Here is a 27739-nt window from a genome sequence, read left to right on the forward strand (position 1 = left end):
ACACGCGTCGACGTCTCTCAGCCGCCATTTCCATTCCGAGCGTCTCGTTGTTTACGCAGCTCATTCCAATCTCCTCATAGCGAGCGCATTTGATTGTTCGTATTCCTGTGATGTCATACACGCGTTGTTGGGGGCACACAAAAAAAAAAAAAGGAATCTGCTCCTCCCCCCGCCTTAGAATGCAGACATCCCATAATATGCATTCACTGCTTGGTCGGCCACTCCATAATAATCACTAATTCCCCCCCGCCCCCACCATCATCATCATTTCCTGTCTTAAAGGTTCCTCAAGTGCAGCTCGTCTGCAACTGCGAGCCACTTGAAAGGCTGAAAATACCCACAAGGCCTTTCTTGCTCGCTCGCTCACTCGCCGTTGACACCCGCCCACCACCACAGCACACTAATGACACGACTCGACGTCCGGCACGTCTACTTTTCTATCAAAGTTAATCCATGTCAAAAGAAAGAAAGAAAGAAGGAAAAAAAAAAGTCCAACTCGTCCGTGTGTACTTCTGAAATGGTTCACATTAAAGCGATTGTGAAAACAAGTTGTCAACGCGAAAACAATAATTGGGGAATGGACGTAGAAGACTGCCCACGAAAATGACAGTCGTGAACACGAGCGATGTAACGATAACGGTAATATCGTGATATCGCGATATTAAAACTGCCACAATATATCGTCGTCGTCATGTCACGATATTAAAAGCGGCACACCTGTTAAAAAAAAAAGTCGGGTTGATTTCCATTTGTTTAGTTCTAGCACCCTCTCGTGGCTAGTTGTTTTAGTGCAGTTGAATTTTCACAAGGCATATTTTGGCCCTTCTATGTTTAAAATCCACACTAATCGTGAAACCGAGTGGTCACATAAAAGAAAAAAAAAAATCATAAAATTGACCATCAAGTTGTAACTTTGGTTCTGAAATGTTCTGTATTAAAGAAATTGTCAAACTGTTAGTAGTGAACATGAAATAGTGATACACTCCATATGTCATTCTGAAATCATTTGCATTAAAGCAATAGTGAAAAATCGTAAAATTCACCAAAAAAAAGTTTAGATGTTCCCATGTAGAAGACTAAAAATGTCAGTCGTGAACCATGGCTATTTCTGAAATAGTTCACATTAAATCAAAACGATAAGATGTCAACGTAAAGGATACAGTTGGAACTGTTCACGTGCACAAGACTTTTACTTGAAAATGTCACTAGTTGAACAGAAAAGAGTTAAAGTGTGCATCTGATATAATTCACATTAAAGCAAGTTTGGAAAACAGGCAAAACAATTGCAGCTCGTGTTGTTTTTCAAAGATGAGACTTTCCCAGGAAAATTGTCACTTGTGAAGGTCAAAATTCTAAAATAGTATTTCGGAAACCGTTCACATTAAAGCAACTGTGAAGCCCAAGACAAATCGCAAAATCTCCAAAAGCTGCGCCTGCTGGCGTGCACAACATCATGTGACCGATCACATAAGGGATCGGAAATAGTTTGCATTCAAGCTATTATTTGGAAAAAGAGTCCAAACAATTGCAGCTGTCGACGTTTCAAAACCGTATGTGACTTTGCTATAAAAATGTCACCTGTGAAGGTCAAACTCTGACATCATCTTCCTGAGACAGTTCACATTAAAGCAACGGTGCAGCCCAAGGGAAATTGCAAAAATCCAAAAAAAAAAAAAAAAAGTTGTGTGCGTGCTGTCGTGCACAAGATCACATGATCGAGGAGATGCGCACGCACACGCATGCCGCCATTTCATACCCTCCTGCTCACTTCCTGGTACGCACGCGCACGCAACATGCTCGCCGCCAATCACCACACGCGCACCCCCCCCCCCCAACCTTTGTGACCCCCCCCCCCCCCCACCTCACCGCACAACACACACACAAACATATACACCCCCCCCCCAACTCATATCCCTCCACCTTTAAACACATGCACGCACGCACCCAGCTCCCCTCCCCCCTCCCATTCCATACCAAGGCACGTCGTGACAAAACAAAGAACAGCCCATAATAGTCCGAGTCACACCGTATGCATGGCAACCACTTATGTCACAGATGACTCCTTGTGCGTATGTCAACAAACACGGTACACAAATTCACACACGATGATTACACACGCAGGCATACGCAACTGCACACAACTTCAACCACACGCACACACAATCACAGACACACACACACACACACACACACACACACACACACACACACACACACACACACACACACACACACACACGCAGTGAGGAAAAATAATATAAAAACTTGGCCAAAACGCACACACAACTACACAACCACAAGGCACACACACACACACACACACACAATTACCAAAGGAACACAACTTACACTGAATCAACACAACATACAGAAAAAAACAGGACTGAAACTACACAAACACAAGTCGCACACTCTACCTAGTGAACACAACATAAAACACAAACAATACAACCGAGACCGCAATCTAAAAACATGAATGACACAAACAGTACAAATATGACGAAAACTACGGTACACACGCAAACACATGCGCAGATGTTTGTGTGCGGTTTTGACAACACAGGTGCCATTTTGTGCAACATTGTCGCGCGCGCCACTTCACAACTTGTACACAATTGTTAACATTCAGCGTGCGTGTTTGTGTACATCCTTAAGACAAAAAAAAAAAAAGATCAACGAGGTCAGGTTTCTGTCCGATGATGCAACAATAACACCCCAACCCTCCACCCGCCTCCTTTAAGCTGGTCGCCCGTGGCAACGCGCTTCTAATGAGGTCAGGCGGACATCCCATAATGTTGAGCGAGCGAGCGAGAAGGCGCCAAAGTGGAAAAGTGTCAGCAGCCAGACAAGATGGCCGCCCACCGCACAACTACACGTTGACTCATCTGGTCTCAGCCAATCAGATGAGCCGATATCCAAATTTTTCTTTGCATGTGTTCTGCGTCAGCTATTAAAAGTCTACACACCCCAGGGCAATTTCTGGGTTTTGGCGACTAAATAATAAAAAAATAAAAAAAATATGTAAGCATTAATGTGTAAAAGTGTACACACCCTCGTAACTGCGCACACCTCCCACCATTCCAAAGGCAAGCTCAGATGTTCTAGTAGGCTTTTCCTGACAGAAGCCTGAAGACTTTTCTTACATTTGTTTGTTTGTTGTTGATCTTTGGACGAATACGGTTTTTGTACACACAGTTGGGGATGGGGGGTCTAAAAGGCGGAATTGATGCATGATGGGAAGGAGGAGGTGGCAGGACAAAGGCACGAGGTGGCTCCATTTTTCGACTGCCAATCAAAATGAAGGCAGCTCATTTGCATACTGTACCAGCTCATAGGCAGGGGAGGCCCGCCCCCTGGAGCTCACTGTATGGTACTACATTCAGCACTCACTCACCCTCAAATATTATTAGACTCAATAAAATGTGCCAGCTCATGGAGGTTAAAAAAGGAAAAGAAAAAAAGAAAAAAACTAACAAGGTGCCTATATAATTGTCTCAATAATAAATTATTCCTTCTAATTTTTAAACATAAAATAAATATTTATTCATAATTTCTTAAAATACATTTTCAAATTATTTTTGTTTTGTGTAAAAGTTTGTTTTAATCAAATCGATCACGCTCATTTATTATTTTATTTTCATTTTTATATATTTCATGATTATTATTATTATTATTATATTGGATGATTCATTTAGTTAGAGTAATTCAATTATTTATTAAAATGCATTTTTAAATGGTTTTATTTTTATTTTTATGCAAGTTAATTTTTTAATACTTCTCAGTTTTAAATGTTACTGTTTATAATTTAGAATTACTTAACCATTCAATACAGTAATAATAGGACATGTTTGTTTTATTGATGCTTATAATTCATGCTTTGTGTTTGTAAACTTAGTTATAAAAACACAATGGATTAAAAAATAAATAAAATAAAATAGTAAACTAAGCCATATCATCTTATTTAGGTATTTATTTAATGTTGGCACTTTTGGTCCTCCATGGTGTACATGCTCAAGATGATGATATGGCTTAGTTTACTATTTTATTTTATTTATTTTTTAATCCATTGTGTTTCTATAACTTTAAGTTCCCAAACACAAAGCATGAATTATAAGCATCAATAAAACAAACATGTCATATTATTACTGTATTGAATTGTTAAGTAATTATAAATTATAAACGGTAACATTTAAAACTGAGAGGTATTAAAAAAAATTAACTTACATGTTTATGTGCACATAAACACGCTAAATTGCGATATTTCTATAAATGCATGCCCCTCCTCCCAAAAAATGTGATATTAGTGGATATATTAAAGCATAAAGTGAGAAAAATGCTTCAAATCATCAAAAACAGAAATATTAAAGAACGTGACTCAAGTGTTATTTTTTTGTTTATTATTTGCAAGCAGCTGACAATTTGTTGGAGCTTTTTTTTTTTTTTTTTAAGTTTGCGTCATAGTTGGCGCTCACAAAGTCAAACAAGAAGAAGAAACACCAAAGCTATATTCTAGAATTACAACAACACACGATCATTTCAAAACTCAAGATTTCCAAATCAGAAACTGATAAAAACTCTCATCTGTGAAAAATTAAAAAAAACATGATTTATAATATACTGTATAATAACTACACTCATGAATCAAAACGTCTACTGGCCGAAGGAGTGCACTCAAAATGGAGTTACTCCTCACTAGCGCCCCAAGAGGTACTAAGTGGTATTGCATGAGGCAGGACTCCAGCCAACCACCAAGAAATTGCACTTTTGTCTTTGGAAGCCCACGCACAAATTTCGGCTTGCATGCATTCAGTGTAGTACCACATAGTGCCACAATATGCCCGGTGGCAGCACTGAGCTCTACTGGCAGAAGAATTAAGGGCCGTCATGCTCATTTCAGGCTCTTTGGTCAGGAAAAGTCAGTGTGGTGGATGATTAGAAACGCGGCGTCCGTTTTGCGTTCACGCGGCAACCATGTCGGAAAGTCGCTTCGGACTTGAAAAAAGGTCAACAAACAACTTGTGCTTTTCCCCAAGGCACTTTTTTTTTCCTTCAAATGTTTTCCCACCCAGATGGCGACGACCAAAAAAAAAAAAAAAAAAGTCGCCTCCAACGTAAAGACCCCGCCCCAAAGCCAAACCCCGCCCACCCAGATTCACCTGGCCGCCTGAGGCGTTTTTGTTTTTTTAGAGCAGGACGCAGCGCCGCTTGGGTTTGGTCTCGGGAGGCTCCAGGGCCGCCAGGATGGCCTCGTCAAACACGTTCTTCAGGCCCCTCTGAATCACCACACAAAAAATAAACAAACAAAATAACAGCGGCAACAATTAGTGTTCGCTTCTTTTCAGGGATGCAATTACACCATCCATGGAGGTTGTCGGCCATTTTTGGTAGCCAGCATCAATGAAAACATTTTTTTGTATCCTAAAAACGACCAAGGCCATTATTTCAGGAAGGTGACTATTGGCTTTATATTAGGGGTGTCAAAATATTTAGCAGTAATAAATGGAATAATAATGCATAGATTTGTGGAGACTGGGCTCAAGTTGTATTTTATAATTTATTTAAAATGTGCAGAATTACACAAGTTACTTCATGTTAAAGATTAGATAGCTCTTATTATGAAAAGAAAATTGAACTGAGCTGTCACTAACATCTTACAATTGCAATTATGCCATCTAGTGGCAGATAATGACAGCACAAATTAAAAGGGATACTTGACTCGTTGAGCCATTTTCAGCAGTAAAAAGTGAATATTTTGTCTAGAATTAATGTGGTAACTTCATTATTTTTCTTGTACAATTAGTAGTTTTAAAAAGTAATTTTTCTACTTGCTGTCAACTGGTGATGACATCACGTGTACTGACGAAGTAGGTAACGACCAATCATGGCTCAGTTTACTGACCAAAGCCAGAAAACAGGTGAGCCATGATTGGTCGTAAGCTACTTCCTCAGCACAGGTGATGTCATCATCAGTCAACAACAAGTAGAAAAGTTACTTTTTAAAGGTATATTAATTGTATGTGAAAAAGAATTAGTTATCTAATTCATTCTGGACAAAATATTAACTTTTCACTTCTGAAAATTGTTCAATGAATCAAGTATCCCTTTAATATCACACTCGTTTTTTTTTTGTTTTTTTTTTAATAGTGCAGTGCATCTTATTAATTTTAACTAAATTTTATGAATTATGAAATTACTGTATCAATGACTAAAAGATGCAGCCATATTTTTATTATTTTATTAGTTTAACATTTTCCCCCCACTTTTAAGTGAACAAGAATACGAAAACTATTTTATTGTACATTTAGAACAGATAGAAAATTTGCAATAAATTGCAAGTTAACTATTGAACTCATGAGATTAGTTAAGATTTAAAACATTGTGCCCGTGAAGGAGTTTAAAAAAAAAAAAAAAAAAAAAGAGGAATACCTGCGTGAGCGCCGAGCACTCGACGTATTTGACGGCGCGGAGCTCGCGCGCCAGCTTGTCGCCCATGTCGGGGGTCAGCGCTCGCTGCTTGTTCTTGGCCAGCTTCTCCAGCGTGGTGCCGTCGTCCCTCAGGTCCACTTGCGTCCCCACCAGCAGGAACGGCGTCCGCGGGCAGTGGTGGGAGATCTCCGGCACCCACTGCGACCAGACGGGACGGCGCATCAGTCACGACACCGTCGCCAAAAAAACTTTGAACCAGCGTTTGCCACCTTCTCGCGGACGTTCTCGAAGGACGAAGGCGACACCACGGAGAAGCAGACGAGGAAAACGTCCGTCTGCGGGTAGCTGAGCGGTCGCAGCCTGTCGTAGTCCTCCTGGCCTGCGGGCGACACGCGGATGTCAACAAAGGACGCGCGAAAAAAAAAAAAAAAAAAAAAGTGCGGCTACTGTACCCGCCGTGTCAAAAAGTCCCAAAGTGTACGGCTCGCCGCCAATCATCACCGTCACGGCGTAGTTGTCAAACACCTGCGCAGGGACGGAGGAGGACGTGATGTCAACAACATGTTTGACAAAGAAACACAACAACGTTATAAAATATTTAAGACAAAACTTGGAGTAATGAGTATGAGTAATAGCAAATCTTTTTGAAAATAAATTACAAAAAAAATATGTGTATATGAGGGGGGGAAAAAAAAGCATATATTTTTGAGAAATGTTTTATTTTTCGACCAAAATATAAAAATGTTTTCAAATTATTTAAAAAATATATGTATGAGGGGAAAAAAGCATATATTTTTTTGTTTTATTTTTTTAACTAAAACATAAAAATGTTTTTTTTTTTTTAATTATTTAAAAACTTTATTTTAGAGAGGAAAAGTACATTGTTTTTTTCCAAAGAATAAAAAATAAAAAAACAATTACTCCCTCCGCCTAATTTGAAAGCAGAACCCTCGTACATCATGAAAACAGTTTTCTGACATTCTGCATTCGACAAGTTGGGTCATTTGTGGTATTACGTCAGGCCAAATTTTTCAAGATAAGGTGACGACGACTTGACAGAAAGCGTTTTGCTTGTACACACGACGTCTTAACGACGGCAACGGACGCACTTGTGCCTCAATTGGAGCCACGAAAAAGCCAGTGAGCAATGCTGCAAGAAAAACAAATGTTAGCGCCTGACCGTGGGGACGTATTCCGACGGGAACTTGTTGGTGGTGTACGAGATGAGCAGGCAGGTCTTGCCCACGGCGCCGTCGCCCACCACCACACATTTGATGGTCTGCATCTGTGCGGTTACAAAAAAAGAATCACATCAAAATAGTCAACAATCACTCCAGAAGGAAATTAGCGTAAAAATTGTGCGGGAATGCTGACGAGTTGAAGCTGAACTGGAGTCACGTGGAACTTGCTCAATCGTTGAAACGGACAATGTGAAGACAAGAATTTGAGAGACACAATTTGACTATGAAAATGTATCTCGGAAAATCCACGTTGACATTTGCCACTAAATAGTTAAATCAACAACCCTCGCTGCATTAACCGCGATGGAATGCAGCTCGTCATTGGTTGCCTTTGTTTAGCCATAATTAAGCCCATCATCATTATCGTTATTATAACGAGCTCAGCACTTATGTCAACAACAGCAGCCGTTTGTGTCAATGTTTGACATACACATGAGAAAACACTCACAAACCTTCCCAACCAGCAATTGTGGAGGAAATAAATAAAATAGGCACTAAGCCACACCCCTTAAAGGCACACATCACACGAATATAATGCAACCATATATTTGTATTGTAATCTTGAAGTAGGTAGTAAAGCGCTTCAGCGACCGTCTTCCTGTTTTTCTAGCTCATTAAATGGGTGGAAGCAAATAAAGTCAATTCAAGAGCATACTTTTTTTTGTTATATTCAATGTTCATGTTTTCATTTAAAAAAATAAATAAAAAAATACTTGAGTAGCTTTTATTTATTTTATTTTTTTACCAAGTACTTAAGTGACCTTTTGTTATATTATTAACTGGTATACTCTGACTACCCACGTCTTATGTAATTAAATAATGAATGTTATGTCATAAAATGTATATTGAAACAGTAATGCAAAAGCCCAAAGCCAGTGCCAAACTACTCTCACATATAATAATACATACAGTATTTTGATTGCAATATTTATTTACACACATATGATGTACTGTATTTGCTTTTATTTTCATGATTGTATTTTGATCGACAACACTTAGAGATGTTACAGCTGCGGTTGTTAAAGCGCTCAATAAATAAAGTTGAGTAATGTAACGTAAAGTAATGTAACGTAATGCTCGTTAGGTGAGTCACATCCGCCAGTTCCACACCCACAACAAGACGTTCACGTTTGCTACCAAAACCCGAAAGAGGAAAGACAATTTTGGCCCTTGTTGGTTCAATTTGTTTGTTCTGCACGAGTGACGGGTCAACAACTTTTTTTATTTTTTTTTAAGTTAGCACAGTAAGCTAATTAGCTTTAGCTGTTGAACTAGTAATTCTCTCCAGTAGTTTGGTGCAGTTCGGGAGCCGGTCGGCCAGTTCGCGAATTTCCTCGCTCGCTCACACTTTGTGCTCTCTGACAGTAGTGACAAATGAATCGATTGTGTGGTGAGGAAGTCGAATTTGTGAGCGACAAGTCTTCTTTGTTACTTACCTTCCTTGACGACTTTGAAGCTTTTTCAGCCGCTGAACGCCCAAAACAACAGTCGTGCTGCGTTCGAGTGCTTTCCGCAAACAACTTCCGAGCCAACGCGGAAATCAGGAAATGTGAACTGTGTTGCGTTTAGGTACCGTCGGACTTCCCAATGAACAGGATGTTTTGAAAACGTAATTACCTTGTTTGACGAGTTAAGTCAATGGAATTCAAGAAAACGGCAACAATTTCAAACTGTAGCAGACCAAACGGTACATTTGTAGAATGTGTATCTGTTTCTATTTATTCTTTGTTGACTATTTTTTTTTATTTTTATTTTTTTTTTAGCAGTTTGATTCTGGTAACGTGTCTTTGAGGTTTTTGAAAATCGGTTAAAATATGTTAAGTATTATTGTTATTATTAATTATGACGACCGTGATTAGATACGATTACAAATCACAACCTGCATTTTTTTTGTTACTTGCTGCGATTGAAAGTTACTCACCCGGCATGCGATGTCGCCCATGACCACTAGAGGGTGACAAATATCACAGATCATTTTTGACGTATTTTGCCTTAATTGAATAGCGCTTATCACAGCTTTGTGGTGAAGATAAATATACGCACAAAATGCGAATGCTATTAAATAATCTCATATACGCACGTTTATTTTTGCTTAAATCCCTTGATCAACTGACGCGCTTATTTGTCTTTTACGAAACAAACAAAAGCCACAAAATTGATTATATACATTGGTGCCTTTAGATACGAAAAGAATTCATTCTCTGACCACTCTTGTAACTCAGAACATTAGTATGTCAAGTGGCAGAATTGAAGGAAATGGAAATATGCCATCCTAAAAACATGAATACAAACAAGTGTGAACTGTTTTTAATAACACAATAATAATGTAATATATTATGATGTTTTTAAAGCAATGCCATAATTCATTATATATATATATATATATATATATATATATATATATATATATATATATATATATATATATAATAGAATGTCAAGAAAGAAACAGTGTGCGGCATGATGTCTCCTTTTGGTGTTCGCCACTTGACCACTGGGTGGCAGCATAATACAGCTGTGCAGAAAAACAAACGCTTTCGCTCACCTTTTACCTGCATGGCGACGTTTGTCTTCACGTTCGTTGCCAATTTCCATTTCGCCGTTGTGGCCACATGGGGGCAACTATAACGCAGACAAGAAAATCCTTTCAAAGAACTCACTTGGCTATGCGTCGCTTCAAGGGTTCGATTGGTACAAAACCACTCGTTCGCCTGTGTCTTATGATATTTTGTCTCGTTTGTTAGCAAGTAAGGCAGAGTTATGCGCTTGATTTGAACATGAGAGAGCTTTGGGTTAGCATTAGAAGCACCTGGAATGGTTATTGTTTTTTTGACGGAAGGAGCCTCATATCTGCTGGAGGATGGATTATGTAACACAAATGGAGTGGACCCCACTGCGGAGTAACCCCCCACCCAAGCCCCGCCCCCCCCTTTCCTCCCCCTGCTCTATTTTTACCTCCTCTGCACCTCAGCCGTATCCTTCCATCATCACACCCTCCTCCTCTTTAGTCCCCCCCCCCCCCCCCCCCCCCCCAACTGTCACTGTGCATCCCCCTCTCACCCCCTCCCATCCTGTTTTCATCTCTGGATGCTTCTGGTGCTCCGCAAGCATCTCAGCATCTCTCCAAGACGAGCACGACGCACGCGGCAGGTAACGACGACGTCCACGTCTTTTTTTTTTAATTATTATTATTTTTTATGACAAGTGTGTGTGCTAATATGCATCTTTGCTGCACTAATATTATGTGTATGTGTTATGTATCTTCTTGACTAGTAAAGGTGTGTCTAGTTGCGTGTTATGAATGTGCATTGTTGTGTGCGTTGACATTATTTTTGGCAGCTGTCATGACGTGCGGAGGATTATTATTTTTTTGCCTAAATTCTCAATTCTGTTTGGATTTCTACTTTGCCAAACGTGTGCACGCGCCAGCGCGCTCATGTTAAATGGCTGTCAAGTGTGTGCGTGACCTGCTTTGGATGGGCAAACGGTCAAATCAATAAATTGATCCGACGGCGTTGAAATAAGCGTTGACGGCCGTCAATGCAATCACGTCAATGACGTGACTTCCTCTCGGCGCGCGTGTGTGCGCGCGCTGCGCGCGCATTTCTGCATCCAAACTAGCCTGTTTAATTATTTATATCTGGCTCCATTTTCGCCCGCATGTCTCTCCACTATCTTAATCTGCCGCACTTATTACGCACGCGTGTGCCGGATTAAAACGCGCACGCGTCAAAAGCAAGAAAAGAAGAGAGAGAGAGAGAGAGAGAAAAAAAAAAAAGATTGTGTGCAAAATGTGCCTTGTGACGACGACGTGTTGACTTACCCAGGATACATTGCAGCAGGCTGGAGAGCACTGCAGTGTGTGTGCAGGGAGAAGGTGTGGCGTGATGCCTTCACGCAGGCTTACGTAACGCGCGTGCACGACGGCAGGAGGGGCGAGCAAGCGAAGGAGAGGCCCTCCCACCCTCCACCCGACCTACTCTCGCTATCAACAAATGGGAAACGATCCATTGAGATCACTTTGAGCAAACGAAACGAAGACTTACACAAAAAAAAAATAGAGGCGCAGCGTGCTTGCTTCAGGCTGACTGTGAGCACACAAAACAAAAACAAAAATCAAAACATTGTAGATTTTCACAGCCAAAACGTCATACGACTTTTGTCTCATGAAAGTCAGTTAACTCGGTGCTAACATCGAATGCAAAAACGAACGCCGTGCGCGGGCTTTCAGAAACGAGCATAAATGTTGCAGTAATCGTAAAAAAACGCCAAACAATTGCTACTTTAACGCGTATGTGAATCAGCAAGACATTTTAAGAACCATCAACATTACTGGAGTTTAGTTGGGGGCCTTCTCTGCATCTTCTTCTATCATTCTGTTAAAGGGCAACTAATAACGGGAACTAAAATGAGCAGATGATTTCCATCCATTTTTATGGGGGCCAACTATGGAGTTAAATTGGGGCCAAAAGTTTTGTACTTGAAAAAATAAAACTTGAAACTGAAAATTGTTGTGTTGTGTAACATCTGAATCTGAAAAGAAAAAAACATGCAACTGAAAAAAATAAGACCTCAAATGTCAAAATATATATGGAAGCAAAAAATGAAAATAAATAATTTATTCAAAGGCAGGACCGAAGTGAATCAAAATTAATTTTGACACGGAAAAACTTTTCACATGCTTTTTATTTTGAATACCTTTTTATATTTTGTGAAATTCAAGATCAACACAATAATTTTCAGTTTCAAGTTTTATTTTTTCAAGTACAAAACTTTTGGCCCCAATTTAACTCCATAGCCAACACCGCCCCCTGCTGGCCGCTGTAAATGACGACATCAACGCTTTGCAAACGTCACGTGACCCAATTCCGAAAACGGCCGCGTTTGTAATTGTAATTCCTTGGCAGCAAGGGCGACACCAAAGCACTACTTTTATTCCTTTGAATTCAGAATTCTTCCTCCTGCTCATAATGAGCAAACTGCTGCAGTGCTGCGGGGCGGGGCCTCAAAACCAGCAAGATAAAAACATACACACACAAAAAACAGACAGGCACGCACGCACCGAATGACTCCGCCCCCCGGAAATAAAAGTAGTGCTTTGCCGTGATCACGTGGCGAGGAAGAACAACGTGGAAGTGAGTTGAGACGTTCCACTTTAGACAAGGTGCGCTGTGGCGTTACCTGGCGGCATCGTTTGTCCAACCGTGGCCTTGTGATTGGCTGAGGACTCGTGCATGTTTGTTTATTGATCTCATAACATATTTAACTTTTGTCCAGACACCATTCATAACGAAAATATCAAGAAGCCATTGTTGCCGTCTGCTCATTAGAAGCGCAAACACAGGAAATGGGCGTACCTGTTTGGCATGTGTGCTCAGGTGACGTCCATCCGCTTGTGGTCTCTCTTCCCGCGCAGGATGTCGATTGTCAGCATCGTGGCCAGGGAGATCCTGGACTCCCGAGGGAATCCCACAGTGGAGGTGGACCTCCGCACTGACAAAGGTTCAACACAACCTCCCCCGTGACAAAAACAAATCAACATTGTAGCTTAATGCTAACATATAATGCAAAATGCAACAGACAGGCGAATGGATGTTAGCGTGGATGTGAGCACAAAATCACTGACCTGTATATATGGCTGGATAGCTGGTAGCCCATGCACGTCTTTGCAAGCCGTTGAAGTCACAGGGCGGCCATGTTGCTCCTCCCATCTCGCAAGCAGACAACTATACGTACAGATGAGACATACACAGCTCGTAGACAGTTGGCATAAGGCCGGAGGTGGGGTGGGGAAGGTCACGATTTTTTGACAAGTTAAAAACGTTGTAAAACGTCTGAAGTCCTCTTGTTTATGTTTAATAAATTGAAATGAGAATAAATCATACTGTTTCTACCAAGTACCGTCTCAAATGTCCAATTTGGATACTGTAAATGTACAGGATCGTATGGCGAGGAAGGATTCTTGGGAGGAGCAAGATGGCTGCCTCAAAAGTAAATTGGCTATCCATATATGGTCAAATGTGAGCACAAAATTCAATTCTGTACCTAATGCATTGTCCTTCCTTGTTCTCCTGTTGGCACAGCAGTGCCAGCAGTGGTGCATTAGCGCCACCAACAGATATCATCAAGACACTGCAATAACTGACCTTGTTGTTGTTGTTGTTGTTGTTTTTTTAAATAACCTCCTAATGCTGTGTCAGGTGTTTTTCGCGCGGCGGTTCCCAGCGGCGCGTCGACGGGCATCTACGAGGCCTTGGAGCTCCGAGATGGCGACAAGAGCAGATACAAGGGCAAAGGTTAGCGGCGCACCACACCCGCAAGGGGGCAGCCACGAGCCTCGACCTCTTATCTCCGAGCTTTGTGATGATTTTCTCTCCTTCCTCCCGTGTGCACTTCAGGCGTCCTGAAGGCCGTCGGACACATCAACGACACGCTGGGTCCGGCGCTTATCGCCTCTGTGAGTAGGATTATGTCCAATATTTGCCATCCTGGTGACAAATATTTATTGATATTGATGTGTGTGTGTGTGTGTGAAGGGCATCAGCGTGGTGGAACAAGAGCAGCTGGACAACATGATGATCGAGATGGACGGCACGGAAAACAAATGTGAGTTGACGACGGGAAGCGTAAAAAAAAAGGAAGGAGCGTGATGACGTCACGACTTCCTGTCCGCAGCTCAGTTCGGGGCCAACGCCATCTTGGGCGTGTCATTGGCCGCGTGCAAGGCGGGCGCCGCCCACAAGGACGTCCCCCTCTACAGACACGTCGCCGACCTGGCCGGGAACACCGAAATGGTTTTGCCCGTGCCCGTGAGTCATGGAAAAAAAATATTTGGTCTTCATCATTTGCCGCCTCCTCCTCCTCCTCTTCATTGCTCCCTCTTCTTTCTTTATTTACTTTTTTACTCCTCACTTCCTTCAACTCCTCTTCATTTCTCGCGTTTCCTCCTTTTCCTCTTCCTCCTCTCCATCACCCCTGTTCTTTATTTTACTCCGTCTTCCTTCTTTCGCCTCCTCCTCCTCCTCCTCACTTCCTCTTCATCCTCAGTTCACATGTGCACGTATGGGAGTCGCTGCCTGTTTGCTGAGGTTTTTTCCCTCTTTCCATTCTAGTGTTATTCCTTTTTCATCATTTTGTCTCCTTTCTTTCTCTTTTATGCTAATTTCTTTTTTTCTTGTCTCATTTTCTACTCTTTTCTCTTTTGTTTCCTTTTTTTCTTCTATTTTCTCGTTTCCTTTTTTCTTATTCTTTTCTCTTCTCTTCTTTTTCCCTTTTCCTCCATCTTTTTTTCTCGTTTTTCCTCTTTTCTTTCTTTTTAAAATATTTTTCTCTTTTTTTCTTCTTCCCTTCTTTTTCTTTTATTTCTTTATCTTCTCTTCTTTTTACTATTTTTTCTCTTTTTCTCGCTCCTTTTTCTTTGCTTTCTCTTTTCTTTAAATTTTTATTCCCTTTTTCTCTATCTTTCTTTTTCTCTTTTCTTTCCTTTTTATTTTACTATTTTTCCTCTTTTATTTCTTTATCTTTTTTCTTCTCTTTCTTTTTTCCCTTTTTCTCAATTTTTCTCTTTTCTTTGACTATTTTTTCTTTTTTCTCTTTTATTTCTTTATCTTTTTTTCTTCTCTTCTTTCTTCATGTTTTCCCTTTTTCACCATCTCCTTTTTTCTTCTTCTTTTCACTTTGTCTCCCTCTGTTGGTCATCTTTTTTTAATGTCTTGTCGGACCGAAAATGAGACTGATTGGGATTCTGGCTATGCTCTTCATCCTCACCCTCCTCTTCCTCGCTGGCAGGCGTTCAACGTGATCAACGGCGGCTCGCACGCCGGCAACAAACTGGCCATGCAGGAGTTCATGGTGCTTCCCGTGGGCGCCGAGTCCTTCAAGTGAGACGTTGCGGAGTTGAATCGCAATTTCCGCTCGACGGCGGGCATCTGACGTTTGTTTGTTTTTGTGTCAGGGAGGCGCTGAGGATAGGCTCGGAGCTGTACCACACGCTGAAGGGCGTCATCCAGCAGAAGTACGGCCAGGACGCCACCAACGTGGGCGACGAGGGCGGGTTCGCGCCCAACATCCTGGAGAACAGCGAGGGTGAGGGCGGACGGACGGACGGACGGACGGACGTGATGATGTCACCCACCATGCACTGTGACGCTCCTCCCACTTCCCTCGCTAGCGCTGGACCTCCTCCAGACGGCCATCGAGAAGGCGGGCTTCAGCGACAAGGTGGTGGTGGGCATGGACGTGGCTGCCTCCGAGTTCTACCGCGACGGCAAGTACGACCTGGACTTCAAGTCGCCGCCGGACGCCGGGCGCCACATCGGCGCCGAGGAGCTGGCCGACATCTACCAGGGATTCGTCAACAACTACCCGGGTGTGACAAAAGCACACACACACACACACTGACTACAGATGTAACGATAGCACAATATGATATGATCACGATATGAAGGCCGCGATACGATAATTATCACGATATTGTGGGGAGGTTGGCGATACAAAAAAAGTCGCAATATTCTCTCAACTCATACTAAAAAAAAAAAAACACAATAATGTGCTTATACAGAAATGAAAAATATAAAGACATTATAAATATTATATGTAAAAAATATATAAGTATAATATATATATTGAGGTACATATTGACTCGGTTCACAAGCATATTACTCATCATTCATCTGACCAATAGCATGCATTTTATACTACAAATCGAGCGTTTTAGTTCAATTTTATTCGTCTAGTTTTCGTCAACAAAAACTGTCAATGTTTGAGTCTAGTTTTAGTCATTTATTTATGTATGTATTTATTTATTCATTCACTCGCCTACTTCTTGTTACAAGTTTATTTTCATTTATTTATGTAAACTTTATTTACTTGTATACTCACTCATGTTTGTTTTGTTCTAGTTTTACTTATCTTATTCTTTACTGAGATATATATATATATATATATTTATATATATATTTTTTTTGTCAGCAGATAATGTTGAATATTTTGGATCTAAAATATTTCAAATACAATTTTCTGTCATCTTCTTTGATGAAAAACAACTTTGCACACAATTACAGCGGCTACTATGGCTCCATGCTACCAGCTAGGAAGCTAGCTAGCATTAGTTCGCAGTTGGAGTAACATTATTGTTGTAACTTTATAGCAGCTGGATTAATGTTATATTATAACTATAACTTATTATTATTATTATTGTTATTTTAACCTTTCACTGTGAATCCGCCTCTTGTCTGTTGCATGTTTGTGCATGTTGCACTTGCTAGCTGTAAATTTGAAAAGGGGTGTGTCACTGTGTCACATGACATATTAACAGAGATTTTGCAAAATCATATTTGAGTCTTAATTTTTGTTGATGAACTAAAATGTCAATAGATTTTAGTCCAGTTTTTATGAAGTGAAGCACATTTTCATCTCGTCTTCATTCGTCGACATAAAATGCATACTGATTTTGTCCCAGTTATTGTTTATTCACGAGGCTTTTAGTCTCGTATTAGTGAAAACGGTTGTGTTGACGAAATGATTTTTGTTTCCTTTTCCCTTGTGGAAATTTGAACGCAACTCCGCCCCCGCCCGCCCAGTGGTGTCGATCGAGGACCCGTTTGACCAGGACGACTGGGAGGCGTGGTCCCGCCTGACGGCCCGCGTGGGCATCCAGGTGGTGGGCGACGACCTGACGGTGACCAACCCCAAGCGCATCGAGAAGGCGGCCGAGGAGCGCGCCTGCAACTGCCTGCTGCTCAAAGTCAACCAGATCGGCTCCGTCACCGAGGCCATACAAGCGTACGCAACCGCGGCTAGTATTGTTGCAACGTCCATTTTTAATTTGAACAAAACCAACAAAAGTCATTTTGGGGGGTGCCGTCGGAAGCGTCCAAAATAATGATTACAAATAAATAAAACGTTTTGTTTGGCAATATGTTTACCGCCGGATGATTTTGTTGCTTTGGAGCCCCTAAAATAATAACAATAATAAAAATAATAATAATAATAATAATACAATAAAATTGCTAAAAATGAAAACCACAATCATTTTTCTTCCAATACTGATCAGCTGAAAATGACGTGATTGGGACTCAGTTTCCGATCACGTGATCCCTTAATTAAAAAAAAAAAAAAAAAAAAAAATACTCTTGTTAACATAAAGCTGGAAAAATGTCATTGATACAGTAATTTCACAATAATTCATCAAATTGAATTAAAATTAAAAAGCTGTACTGTGCTGTAAAAACACAAGCGATATTAATTTGTGTTGATGCCATATTTCTGCCACTAGATGGGGACATTGCATTTGTAAGACGTCAGTGACAGCTCAGTGCATTTTTCTTTTGAAATTAAGAGCTATCTAATCTTTAACATGGCGTCATTTGTGAAATTCTGCACATATTTAAAACCATAAAAGACGACTTGACCCCAGTCAAAACAAATATATGCATTATTATTACATTTATGACTGCTACATTTCGACGTGGACGTGTCGGCTGCGTTGCGACTGGTCATTAATCGCGCTGTAAAAATGTATTTGTGGCATTAAAGGATATTTTAATTGAACTAATGTACTAAATTTGCAATGTTAAGGTTTGAAAGTAGGCTTTCAAACTAGTTTAGGGTTACAAAGTATGTTTTGACCCCGCCTACTGCACGAAGCCAGCTGGGATAGGCTCCAGCAACCCCCCACACACACTTGTGAGGAGCAAGCGGTTAAGAAGTATGTTTTGCCCCCTAGAGGACATATCATGAACTACAATAATGACACTCTTCGGCGTTGTCGGCTACCTGATTGACGGTCGCCATGACGACGAAACCAGCAAGGCGTTTTGGGTGCTTCCTGCTGTGTTTTCCTCTTGTCACGCGAGCGTCTTCCTCTTCCGGCGCAGGTGCAAACTGGCCCAGGCCAACGGCTGGGGCGTCATGGTCAGCCATCGCTCCGGGGAGACCGAGGACACCTTCATCGCGGACCTGGTGGTCGGACTGTGCACTGGACAGGTAAAACGCACACGCACGCCACGCACAAACACCGACGTCAAGCGGCTTTTCGAGTTGACTGAACTTGTGCGTGTTGCAGATCAAGACCGGCGCCCCCTGCAGGTCCGAAAGGTTGGCCAAATACAACCAGCTCATGAGGTGAGTGCGTCGCCGCAATCTGAGCCACTTACTTGAACATTATTAGCCACCGACTGCTAATGGGCGGCGATCAAGGCCGACGTCATCAGCACTACAATTCCCAGAATGCAAATGTTTCTCCCCCAACTCACAAAACTCGTTGTTGCGTGCAGGATCGAGGAGGAGCTGGGAGACCAGGCCCGCTTTGCGGGACACAACTTTAGGAACCCCAGCGTCCTGTGAGGAGGAGAAAAATAAAAAATAAAAAAATAAATAAATCCCACGCACACACTGACTGAGCCATGTACGAAGGGAAACTCACACAAGCAAAAACAAAACAAGCAAGTTAAAAATATAAAATATATGCACTGGACTCTTGTGAAATAAGGGGGGGTGGGGGGGATGGGGTGATGCTGTATGCACGCACGCGCACACACCTGCAGGTGGAGTTAAAAAGCCAGACATGCACTGTTAACGTAGTTTTCAAAGAGTAGTTAAATAAAAAACAAAAAAAAAACAAAAAAAAAAACTATGAAGACTTCTTCAAGACCAGGACGAACCTAACGCGCACTCCTCCTCACCTTCATCCTCGCTTTCTCCTCACCTTCTCCTTTTGGTGTCCCACGTGACGCTGACGTCACACGTCGCCCACTTTGCTACGCGCTCGAATGTCCGCGGACGACCCGAGACTTTACACTGCAAAAGATTTCAAAGAACAATAACAACTTGTAAGAACCATCAGCAGCGGAATGGTCGACCCATGCAAAATGTGTGAAATAAAAACAATTTACAGTTTGACCCGATGGTGTAATTAAGAGTGATTTGTTAGCAGGACATTTTTACTTTGGCGCCATCTTGTGTCAATGTCAATTACTGTTAGTCAAAACAAAAACAAAAAATAATGTTTTGGAACTTCAATAAGCAAGCACCGAATCCACGTATGTTTTGTGCATTGAGTGTTTGCCGTAATTATGTTAAAAAAAAAAAAAAAAAAAAAAATCGCTAATGAATTGTTTTCGCAGGTCTTTGTCCACTGGGTGGCGCTGCAGCGACGGAAATAAATGACAGTGGTGCCATTTGAGTTCGAATTTCTAACAGAACTTCAACCTGACATTTGGCTAACCAGTTAGAATCCACAATTCAGCTCACGTCTTTTCCCCCCTCTTAATTACAAACAAAAAAGCCTTTTAACTTGTTGCAAAAACGTTAACTTTTATTAGTTTGACTAGAACAACTTAAATACTGCTAACAAGACATTTGGGTGCAAATGAACAAAAGTGTGCTAAACAAAAGGCAGGAAAAAAAAAACGATCTCAAACAAACGTAACATCAAAATAAATAAATGAAGGCGCATCCTGTTAACACGAGGAAGGATATCAAAGTGCACATTATTATTTTTTTTGTCTTCTGGTCAACGTGTAAGAGAAATGTGTCAGTTTCTGAAGCGGTACGAGATGGGAAGCAGCTTGTGGCTTTTCTTCATGTTCTGGACTTTGACGTGCGTCTGCTCGTCCATGATTTTGTAGCAGCGCCTGGCATAGTCCAGAAGCTTCTCCTTGGCCGCCTCAAACTCTCCCACTTCCTCCACCTGCGCCAGTCAAAAAAAATAAAAAATAAAATAAATAAATAAATAAATAAATAGGCCGGTTGATTTCCATTTGTGCTGTTCTAGCACCCCCTACTGGCTAGTGTTTTTTTTTATTTTAATTATTATTATTTTTTTTTTGTGCAGTTTAATTTTCACAAGGCATGTTTTGGCCCTTATAAGTTTCAAATTCACCCTTAATGGTCAGATGAAGGGGAAAGTAATATGGAGTAAGTGCCTCAATACATATATTTATATTTTTAATTGCTGTATAAGCACAATATTGTGTTGTTTGAGTATGATTTTTTTTTTTTTTTTTTTTTACACAATATTGTGCTTTTTAATACCGCCATCTTCCCCATAATATTGTGATAATTATCATATTGTGATGTTTTGGATATCGTTCCACCCCTAATAGAAATACTACTAAAAAAAAAAAGCGAGCGAGAGATGATGTGACCTTGTCGGGCGCCACCAGCAGGAGCTCGGCGATGGGAGAGGTGGAGGCCATGGTGTTGCGGTCCACGCCGTGGATCTGGAACGCTCGGGACATGCTCCTCACGCGCTGGTACGTGGACAGGATCTTCTTGTAGCGGATCAGAACGCCGTCCGGGTCTTTGACTGCGAGCCAAGTTCACGTCAGGTCGAGTCGAGTCACAGAAAAAAAATAAAAATGACTGGATAGCTGATAGGCCAAGGCTTTTGGGGTCGCGAGGCCGCCATATTGCTCCTCCCAACAAACGTTCCTCAACATTCGACCCTATACATTTACAGTATCCAAATTGGAGAACACTTGAGACCGTACTTAGTAGAAACAGCATCATTTATGGTGTTTTAAATGTATTAAGCATAAACAACTTGTCTTAAATACATGTATAAATTATATCCTTATTAATGGTTAGTACAGGAGGAAACTTTTTTTTTTTTTTTTAAATGAAAGAATTCTAAGTGTAATTCAACAAAAGATGCCTCTGCCAAATCTAATATTGGAGTCTAAGGAACTAAGCCATCAAAGAAAAAGGGGGTCTTCAAAGCAGCACCTTAAAAAAAAAAAAAAAAAAAATGGACTTGTTAAAAAATAGTGAACAACCCCCCCCCCGCTCCACCTCCAGATTTACTAACTGCCTACTAGCTGCATATGTCTCATCTATACATATACTAAATAGTTTATACAGTCGTCTGCTTGCAAGGTGGGAGTAACAAGATGGCCGCCCTGTGACTTCAACTGTAACAGCGTGCGGGCTATCGGCTATCCAGTCGTATATACAGGTCAGTGGTTGGCATGGATGGATTAGCAATTGAAGTGAAACGGGGGTCGGGCGCGTCGATCGGTCAGATGACCTCTGACCTCTCTGCCTCTCCCTGCCGTGTGTGATGCGGAAGATCCTCCTCATCTTCATCCGGGGCTCCCGGGCTCGCCCGCGGCCTCTCTTCTTGGCCTCCAGCGGCGAGTCGTCGTCGTCGTAGTCGTCTTCGTCACCGTCCTCTTCCTCCTCCTCCAGGAACTCATCGTCCGTGTAGAAGTTTTCCTCCTCCAGGTGAAACTCCTGCTTGACTGTGAGGTCGCAAAAACGGGGTCACACATACATCCAGCATCCCCCCCACGCCCCCCTCCCCCTCGCTGGCACGCTCCTCACCCGGGATGGCGGTCCCATGATGGAGGCGCGGTGCGGCGGCGGGTCCTTGCAGGCGTTTGAGGGTCATTCCGGAGCGGGTGGTCATGGGTGAGGCGGGGTTGGCGGGGCTGGCAGGCTCGACTTTCACAGTGCGCTGGGAGACCCCGCAACACTCTGCAAAACACGATGACATCATTCAAAACAAGTTGGGCTCTGTTTTGTTTTTTGCCAAGTGTATTTGAAAGTTTGCAATTAGCAGGAAATTATCCAATTTTATTTATTTATATATATATATATATATATATTAAAAAAACCTTTTAATTGAAAAAAATGACTGTAAATAAAAAAAAAAAAGAATGAAAAAGCATTTATAATAAAGTAAAAATCATACCAAAATGTAAAAAAAATAAATGAAAAAAAAAAAAAAAATTATATATATATATATATATATAAAATTTACTAAATTTAGTTTCGCGATAAATGAGGGAACACTGTATATTTATTTCATAATAAACACTCTTGCGGCTAATCTGTTGCAGAAAATTATCTAATTTTATTTAATTGGTGTGCTGCATACCAAGTAAATAAAAATAAAAAAAACCCCCCCACAACTTTTAATTTGAAAAAAAATGACTGTAAATTAAAAAAAAAAGGATTAAAAAGCATTTAGAATGAAGTAAAAATCATACTAAAAGGTAAAAAAAAATAAGTAGGGATGCACGATATTTATCGGCCGATATGGGAAAATATGACGTCATTTTTCATCGGCCTGGTATGCAAAAAAAATAATAATAAATAAATAAATAAAAAAGTAGCAATCAACAACATTTAACAACTTTAGTTATCGTTTTCGTTGTAATGAATTTTAGTTTCATCTCATTTTTGTCTGGGAAAAAAAAACAAAAACATTTTTTTTTGTGATGATACCGAAAATGTTTGGTCGACGAAATGATCGGCCGTGGCGAGCAAAACTCACCCTCCATCCCCCGCATGCCGACGATGAGGCGGTCCAGCTGGCAGCGCAGGAAGTTGCGCTCCTCCTCCAGCTCCTCGATGCGCCTCTGCAGCCAGCCGTTCTTCTCCAGCGCCACGTAGAGGTGAGCGCGCAGGTTGGACACCAGGATGATTGGGCTGTACTGCGACGACGACGACGGCGGCGCCGCCTCATGCACGCCACCGGGCTCTGCCCGTTGGGAGACAAATCACAAAAGATCCACACAAGACTTTTTCACGTCACGGTTGCTGAAAGGTTTCGTACCTTCCATCATCTGCTGGCCATGGTGGTAGGAGGCGGGCCTCTCCACGCCCTCCTCCAGGGGGTAAGACGACGCCGCGTACATCCCGCCGCCGCCTCCTCCTCCTCCTCCTCCTGCAGTCGCCATGTCGTGAGCTGAGAACACGTGAAACGGAACGCCAGACGCATTCTTAGCAGATCCTCAACTTCAGAGCGACAGCCGCCAAATATTTCATTTCACCACACAAAAACTGTGAGCAGCCCTCAGCATGAGACGGGAGAGAATTATAAACATATTAATTACGTAAATAAAATAATTACATTATTATTTTGTTTAGACAACACAATTGATTGGGTTTATTGAACATATAAACACACACATCACAAGTACAAAATAGAAGCTGTAGTTAAAAAAAGAAAACGAAATTGTCAATAATTTACAATAGATTATCAATACGCCCACGCAATTATCACGATATTTGTAGTTATATAGATATTTGTAAAGAAAAAAAAATGTATATGTATATATATATATATATATATATATATATATATATATATATATAAAATTTTTATTATAATATGAATTATTACTTTTTGATTTTTTATTTCTATTATTTATTTTTTTTATGATAATTTATTGATATGTATTAATTTATTTTAGTTTTATTATTTTTTATGTTATTATTATTACTATTATTTTATGATTAGTTTTATAGTAGATTGATGGATTTATTACCTGAGATAATCGTTATCGTGAGCCTTGTATCGCATCACGTATCGTGAGGTAGCCAGAGGTTTAAAAAAAAAAAAAAGGGTCTTGAGAAGACAAAAGATGACATTTTTATAATCGCCATGTCATCAACCGGTCACAAAAGGCTGCTTATTGCTTAATTACGTTTTTTTTTAATTATTATTATAGCTGTCAACTCTTGATATAAAAAGTTTGTCATGTTCTTATTACTCCCAACAATAATTTTTATGTCAATTTTAATAGCAGACATCAACTCATTTCAGCTGGTACTGTCTGACCTGAGATTGACCCCAAGACTCATGAACTGTTCCATTTGGCACTGTCTATTAACTGAGAATGATTGAGCTAAGTAGTAGGCATATAAACACCTGGTACTATCTAATACCTGAGCTTGATTTAAATAGCACTGCAGACATATAAACACTTGGCACCGACTATTCGGCTAATACTTGAGATTGAACCACGATAACAAACGCTTCCACTTGGTACTGTCTATTACCTGAGAATGACCGTTACACCAAACAAATCAGTAAATGAGTCATAACAATACAAAGAAATGGTTCGGTGTGTCTTTTCGAAATCCAAATATAAACGTTTAGGCCGAAGCCATTTTAGAATCTTCCGCACCTCCTCTTGTGAAGCCGACATTATCGCTAACGAAAGATTTTTTTTTTTAAATTTATGTCGCAGTTTTTCGGTTATTCAAAGTTAAGTTGCCGTTACCTTGCATGCTTGCGTCGTCTGAACTGCTGGCTGGATTCATCCTGAACAAATAAGACAATTTTAACGTTCTCGTTTGCGACCAATAAAGTCGAGTGAAAGTTTTACGTTTATACTTCTGTCAATACAACCTGGCGACAGGGAGCAATTACCTGATTATAAGAGGTCCCAACAGGTGGTCGGACTCACGCGCGTGCGTACTATACCGCCTCGGGCCTGAAGTACCCGGATGCTAATCGTGCTCGTTCACGTGCATGTGGCGACTTTTCACGTGGACGCGCACTTCGTTCGCGTTATTATTATTATATTTTTAAATATAGATATTTTATTCTTTTATTAAGCTTTATATCTTTTAAAAAATCATTCTGACGTCTTTTGCTAATTTTTATACGGTTTGTTGTTTTAATAAAAGTAATTGAAATCGAAAAAATGTCAAGCGCTGGGCGGGGCACAGGTAAGAAAATGCGGAAGTGAAGAAACGGAAGTAGGTCAGAGCGACGTCTTATTGATTTTATTAAACTTTATACATTTTTTAAAACCTTTTTGATGTCTTTTGTTCATTTCTATACAGTGTTATTTAAATAAAGTTTATTGAAATCGAAAAAAAATGTCACTAATGGGCGGGGCACAGGTAGGAAAATGCGGAAGTGAAGAAACGGAAGTGGGTAAGAGCGAAAACAAAAGACGTTTTGATGCAGTGCAGCGAGCAAGTATAACAAGAAAATCCTACTTGTGCGTAAGACCTTTGAACGTGTAATATTTTTTTGTCTGGTGAGCAAAAACGAAGTCATTTGAGTACATTTGTTTTAATAATAGCTTGGATTTATGCAGCTCATTTTAAGGGAGTCAAGAAAGCTTTACAATCACATAATATCCATTTGTTCATTCGTTCATCCTTAGCCAATTTTACGGCCCAAAATATGTTGAACCCATAATGCAGCATTTTCAAGACTTACTGTGCAAAGCAATGATTTTCTTGTTTTTTTCGACCGTCAGCCATCATGGGCCTGTGTGACGGCCTGTCCCACTGCAAACTGGCTCTGGCCATCGCCGTGCTCATGGACGTGCTGGGGGCCACCGCCTTGCTGCTGGGGGTCTTCGCCCCTCTGGAGGTGAAAGGACAAGACTTTGGAGACTTTCTCGTCTACACCGGTACGTGAGTGCACGCACAGTTCCAAGTGACAAATGCTATTTTCATGCAACAAGATACGATAATGTTTTGTGTGCGCAGGCGCGCTGTTGGTGTTGTTGTCGCTGTGGGGCTGGGTGCTGTGGTACAGCGGCAACATTGAAGGCCTGACATCCAAAAAGGAGCTGGGACACGTGGGCAGCGCCGTGGACCGCCTGGCTCGCAATCTCAGCCGCAAGATCCTCACGTACAGGATTCACCGCTGAATGGCGTCGGGCAGTGTTGGCGGCTTGTCCCAAACATTTCACTTTGCTCTCTCTTGTTACAGCCCATTTCCATATTTTTACATTTCGTAATCGTCACTCAATGGTCTCATGTTACATTTCAATAAAGCCTTCTTTTTTTTTTATTCTACAAGTGCCATCAGAATCTTGTTACACTTCTTACCATGGTGATGAAGACCTCGTTACAATGACGACATTGCGATTGAACTTTGCCTCTAAAAATAGATTCCCTACCCCCCACAAAATGCTGGTCAAGGAGATTTGAAGGCCCGTTTTCCATTCCCTTTTCCGCCATTGCTTTGTTCCGCTGCCAAATCCTCTTTAGGCCGCCTCAACTCGCCACCTTGGCCGCCCGACTCCCATCGCTAATCTCTCCGCCCCCTTTTCAATCACAGGATTCGTTTTCCCGTAAGCGTGTCCAAAGCAGACACACACAACCACAGTGCTAGAAACTACAAATTGCTCATCAGCTATACGCAATATCAAACCTCATCTCGGTGCCTAATTACTGACGTTTTCCCATCACGCAACAGGCGGGAAGTTGCACCCGAGTGTCGTAAGGATGCCGACGGAGCAGATGGCGTGCCTCGGCAATCAGCTCACTCAAACGGCCGCAGAGCCGTCACCTGCTGGATTTAAACGCTAAGTCTTGGCCTGCTGCAAGGTCAAAGGTTGCAGTGCCCAAGTCTCGCTTTCGTTTCATCGCTTGAGCTCATGTTTATTTGACTTCCACGGCCACTCTCCTCCTGCATCCCATAATATGGCGAGGCTGTCTGTTAATTGCACATTTATTTGTAAAATTCTTTTTATATTTGGTGCTATTATATTTGTATTTGATCCTAATTTATTAGATTCATTATATATATTATAATGGGTGGCACGGTGAATGAGTGGTTAGCACGTCCGCCTCCCAGTACTGAGGACTCTAGTTCGAGTCTAGGCTCCGGCCTTCCTGGGTAGAGTTTGCATGTTCTCCCCGTGCCTGTGTGGGTCTTCTCCGGGTACTCCGGTCTTCTCCCACATTCCAAAGACATGCATGGCAGGTTAATTGAACGCTCCGAATTGTCCCGAGGTGTGCTTGTGTGTGTGGATGGTTGTTCGTCTCTATGCGCCCTGCGGTTGGCTGGCAACCAGTTCAGGGTGTCCCCCGTCTGCTGCCCAAAGCCAGCTGAGATAGTTGCCAGCACCCCCCCGCGACCCTTGTGAGGAATGAGCAGTCAAGAAAATGGATGGATGATTTTGTTTATATAATATTTTTATATTAGTCGTATGATCATATATTTGTTAATTTATTTTTTGTATGACTTTTTATTTTATTGCATATGTTTTCATGCATGAAAACAAGTGTGGCTTGTCAAATCAAAAGGTGAGTGGAGGGAAGAAAAAAAAAAGAACCAGATTTTGTTGAGGGTGCTTGATGAGCATAAACATTCCATCTGATTGGGTGGGCAACAACCCCCGAGGAGGCGTGGCCATTCGGACCTGGAGGACAACCAGTGCAAATGCAAAGAAAAACAATCCAAATAAAAATATCATGTCATGTTGATGCATTGAGATTTCGGCTTCATAATGAATCACAAGTGACAAAAAAAAGTATTTTTTTAAATCCAAAATGAGGTCTTGATTGAATGTAAACATGCAAATCAT

The 27739-nt window shown here is 41.2% G+C and overlaps 3 protein-coding genes across 7 annotated transcripts; 1 reads left to right on the top strand and 2 right to left on the bottom strand.

Annotated features, from left to right (window-relative positions):
• Window positions 1-4375: 4375 nt before the first annotated feature.
• LOC144007382 (cell division control protein 42 homolog) lies at window positions 4376-11562 on the bottom strand. Of its 2 annotated transcripts, XM_077506974.1 has the most exons (7): window positions 11491-11562; window positions 10213-10289; window positions 7607-7711; window positions 6879-6951; window positions 6696-6805; window positions 6427-6624; window positions 4376-5273 (listed from the first exon to the last, which is right to left on the bottom strand). In XM_077506974.1, exons 3-7 carry the CDS (start codon window positions 7709-7711, stop codon window positions 5184-5186), a joined length of 576 nt encoding a protein of 191 aa, XP_077363100.1. In that variant the 5' UTR covers window positions 10213-10289; window positions 11491-11562; the 3' UTR covers window positions 4376-5183. The 2 variants fall into 2 exon arrangements, with proteins under 2 accessions (XP_077363100.1, XP_077363099.1); XM_077506973.1 differs by lacking the exons at window positions 10213-10289; window positions 11491-11562 and adding an exon at window positions 9104-9271.
• LOC144007377 (gamma-enolase) lies at window positions 10703-19568 on the top strand. 2 transcript variants are annotated; one of them, XM_077506966.1, is made up of 13 exons: window positions 10703-10817; window positions 13084-13169; window positions 13868-13963; window positions 14066-14124; window positions 14204-14273; window positions 14343-14476; window positions 15456-15547; window positions 15622-15752; window positions 15838-16035; window positions 17249-17450; window positions 18545-18653; window positions 18733-18791; window positions 18944-19568. In XM_077506966.1, the coding sequence occupies exons 2-13, from the start codon at window positions 13085-13087 to the stop codon at window positions 19011-19013; spliced, it is 1305 nt and encodes a 434-aa protein (XP_077363092.1). In that variant the 5' UTR covers window positions 10703-10817; window position 13084; the 3' UTR covers window positions 19014-19568. The 2 variants fall into 2 exon arrangements, with proteins under 2 accessions (XP_077363092.1, XP_077363091.1); XM_077506965.1 differs by having other exon boundaries at window positions 10740-10817; window positions 13046-13169.
• Window positions 19341-26703, bottom strand: LOC144007379 (coiled-coil domain-containing protein 106-like). Of its 3 annotated transcripts, none has more exons than XM_077506968.1 (8): window positions 25636-26703; window positions 24683-24723; window positions 23230-23361; window positions 22948-23154; window positions 21993-22145; window positions 21704-21910; window positions 20816-20976; window positions 19341-20358 (listed from the first exon to the last, which is right to left on the bottom strand). In XM_077506968.1, exons 1-8 carry the CDS (start codon window positions 25737-25739, stop codon window positions 20203-20205), a joined length of 1161 nt encoding a protein of 386 aa, XP_077363094.1. In that variant the 5' UTR covers window positions 25740-26703; the 3' UTR covers window positions 19341-20202. The 3 variants fall into 3 exon arrangements, with proteins under 3 accessions (XP_077363094.1, XP_077363095.1, XP_077363096.1); XM_077506969.1 differs by lacking the exon at window positions 25636-26703 and adding an exon at window positions 24832-24922; XM_077506970.1 differs by lacking the exon at window positions 24683-24723 and having other exon boundaries at window positions 25636-25794.
• Between the last annotated feature and the right edge of the window lie 1036 nt (window positions 26704-27739).

This window comes from Festucalex cinctus, chromosome 19, assembly GCF_051991245.1.
Source record: "Festucalex cinctus isolate MCC-2025b chromosome 19, RoL_Fcin_1.0, whole genome shotgun sequence".
NCBI classification, from domain to species: Eukaryota; Metazoa; Chordata; class Actinopteri; order Syngnathiformes; family Syngnathidae; genus Festucalex; species Festucalex cinctus.

What these genes read in the sequence shown, in the direction of transcription:
- LOC144007379 (XM_077506968.1), bottom strand. Translation starts at nt 25,739, where the DNA reads ATGAGCACGGCGATGGCCAGAGCCAGTTTGCAGTGGGACAGGCCGTCA. An exon ending in TGGCCAGCAGATGATGGAAG is followed by an intron (nt 23,155 to 23,229) that starts GTACGAAACCTT and finishes CCCAACGGGCAG; the next exon opens with AGCCCGGTGGCGTGCATGAG. An exon ending in CGGCATGCGGGGGATGGAGG is followed by an intron (nt 22,146 to 22,947) that starts GTGAGTTTTGCT and finishes CGTGTTTTGCAG; the next exon opens with AGTGTTGCGGGGTCTCCCAG.
- LOC144007382 (XM_077506974.1), bottom strand. Translation starts at nt 7,711, where the DNA reads ATGCAGACCATCAAATGTGTGGTGGTGGGCGACGGCGCCGTGGGCAAG. An exon ending in CGTCGGAATACGTCCCCACG is followed by an intron (nt 6,952 to 7,606) that starts GTCAGGCGCTAA and finishes GTCCCTGCGCAG; the next exon opens with GTGTTTGACAACTACGCCGT. An exon ending in GGGACTTTTTGACACGGCGG is followed by an intron (nt 6,806 to 6,878) that starts GTACAGTAGCCG and finishes TGTCGCCCGCAG; the next exon opens with GCCAGGAGGACTACGACAGG.
- LOC144007377 (XM_077506965.1), top strand. Translation starts at nt 10,755, where the DNA reads ATGCTTCTGGTGCTCCGCAAGCATCTCAGCATCTCTCCAAGACGAGCA. An exon ending in GAGCAGATACAAGGGCAAAG is followed by an intron (nt 13,964 to 14,065) that starts GTTAGCGGCGCA and finishes TGTGCACTTCAG; the next exon opens with GCGTCCTGAAGGCCGTCGGA. An exon ending in CATCCTGGAGAACAGCGAGG is followed by an intron (nt 15,753 to 15,837) that starts GTGAGGGCGGAC and finishes TTCCCTCGCTAG; the next exon opens with CGCTGGACCTCCTCCAGACG.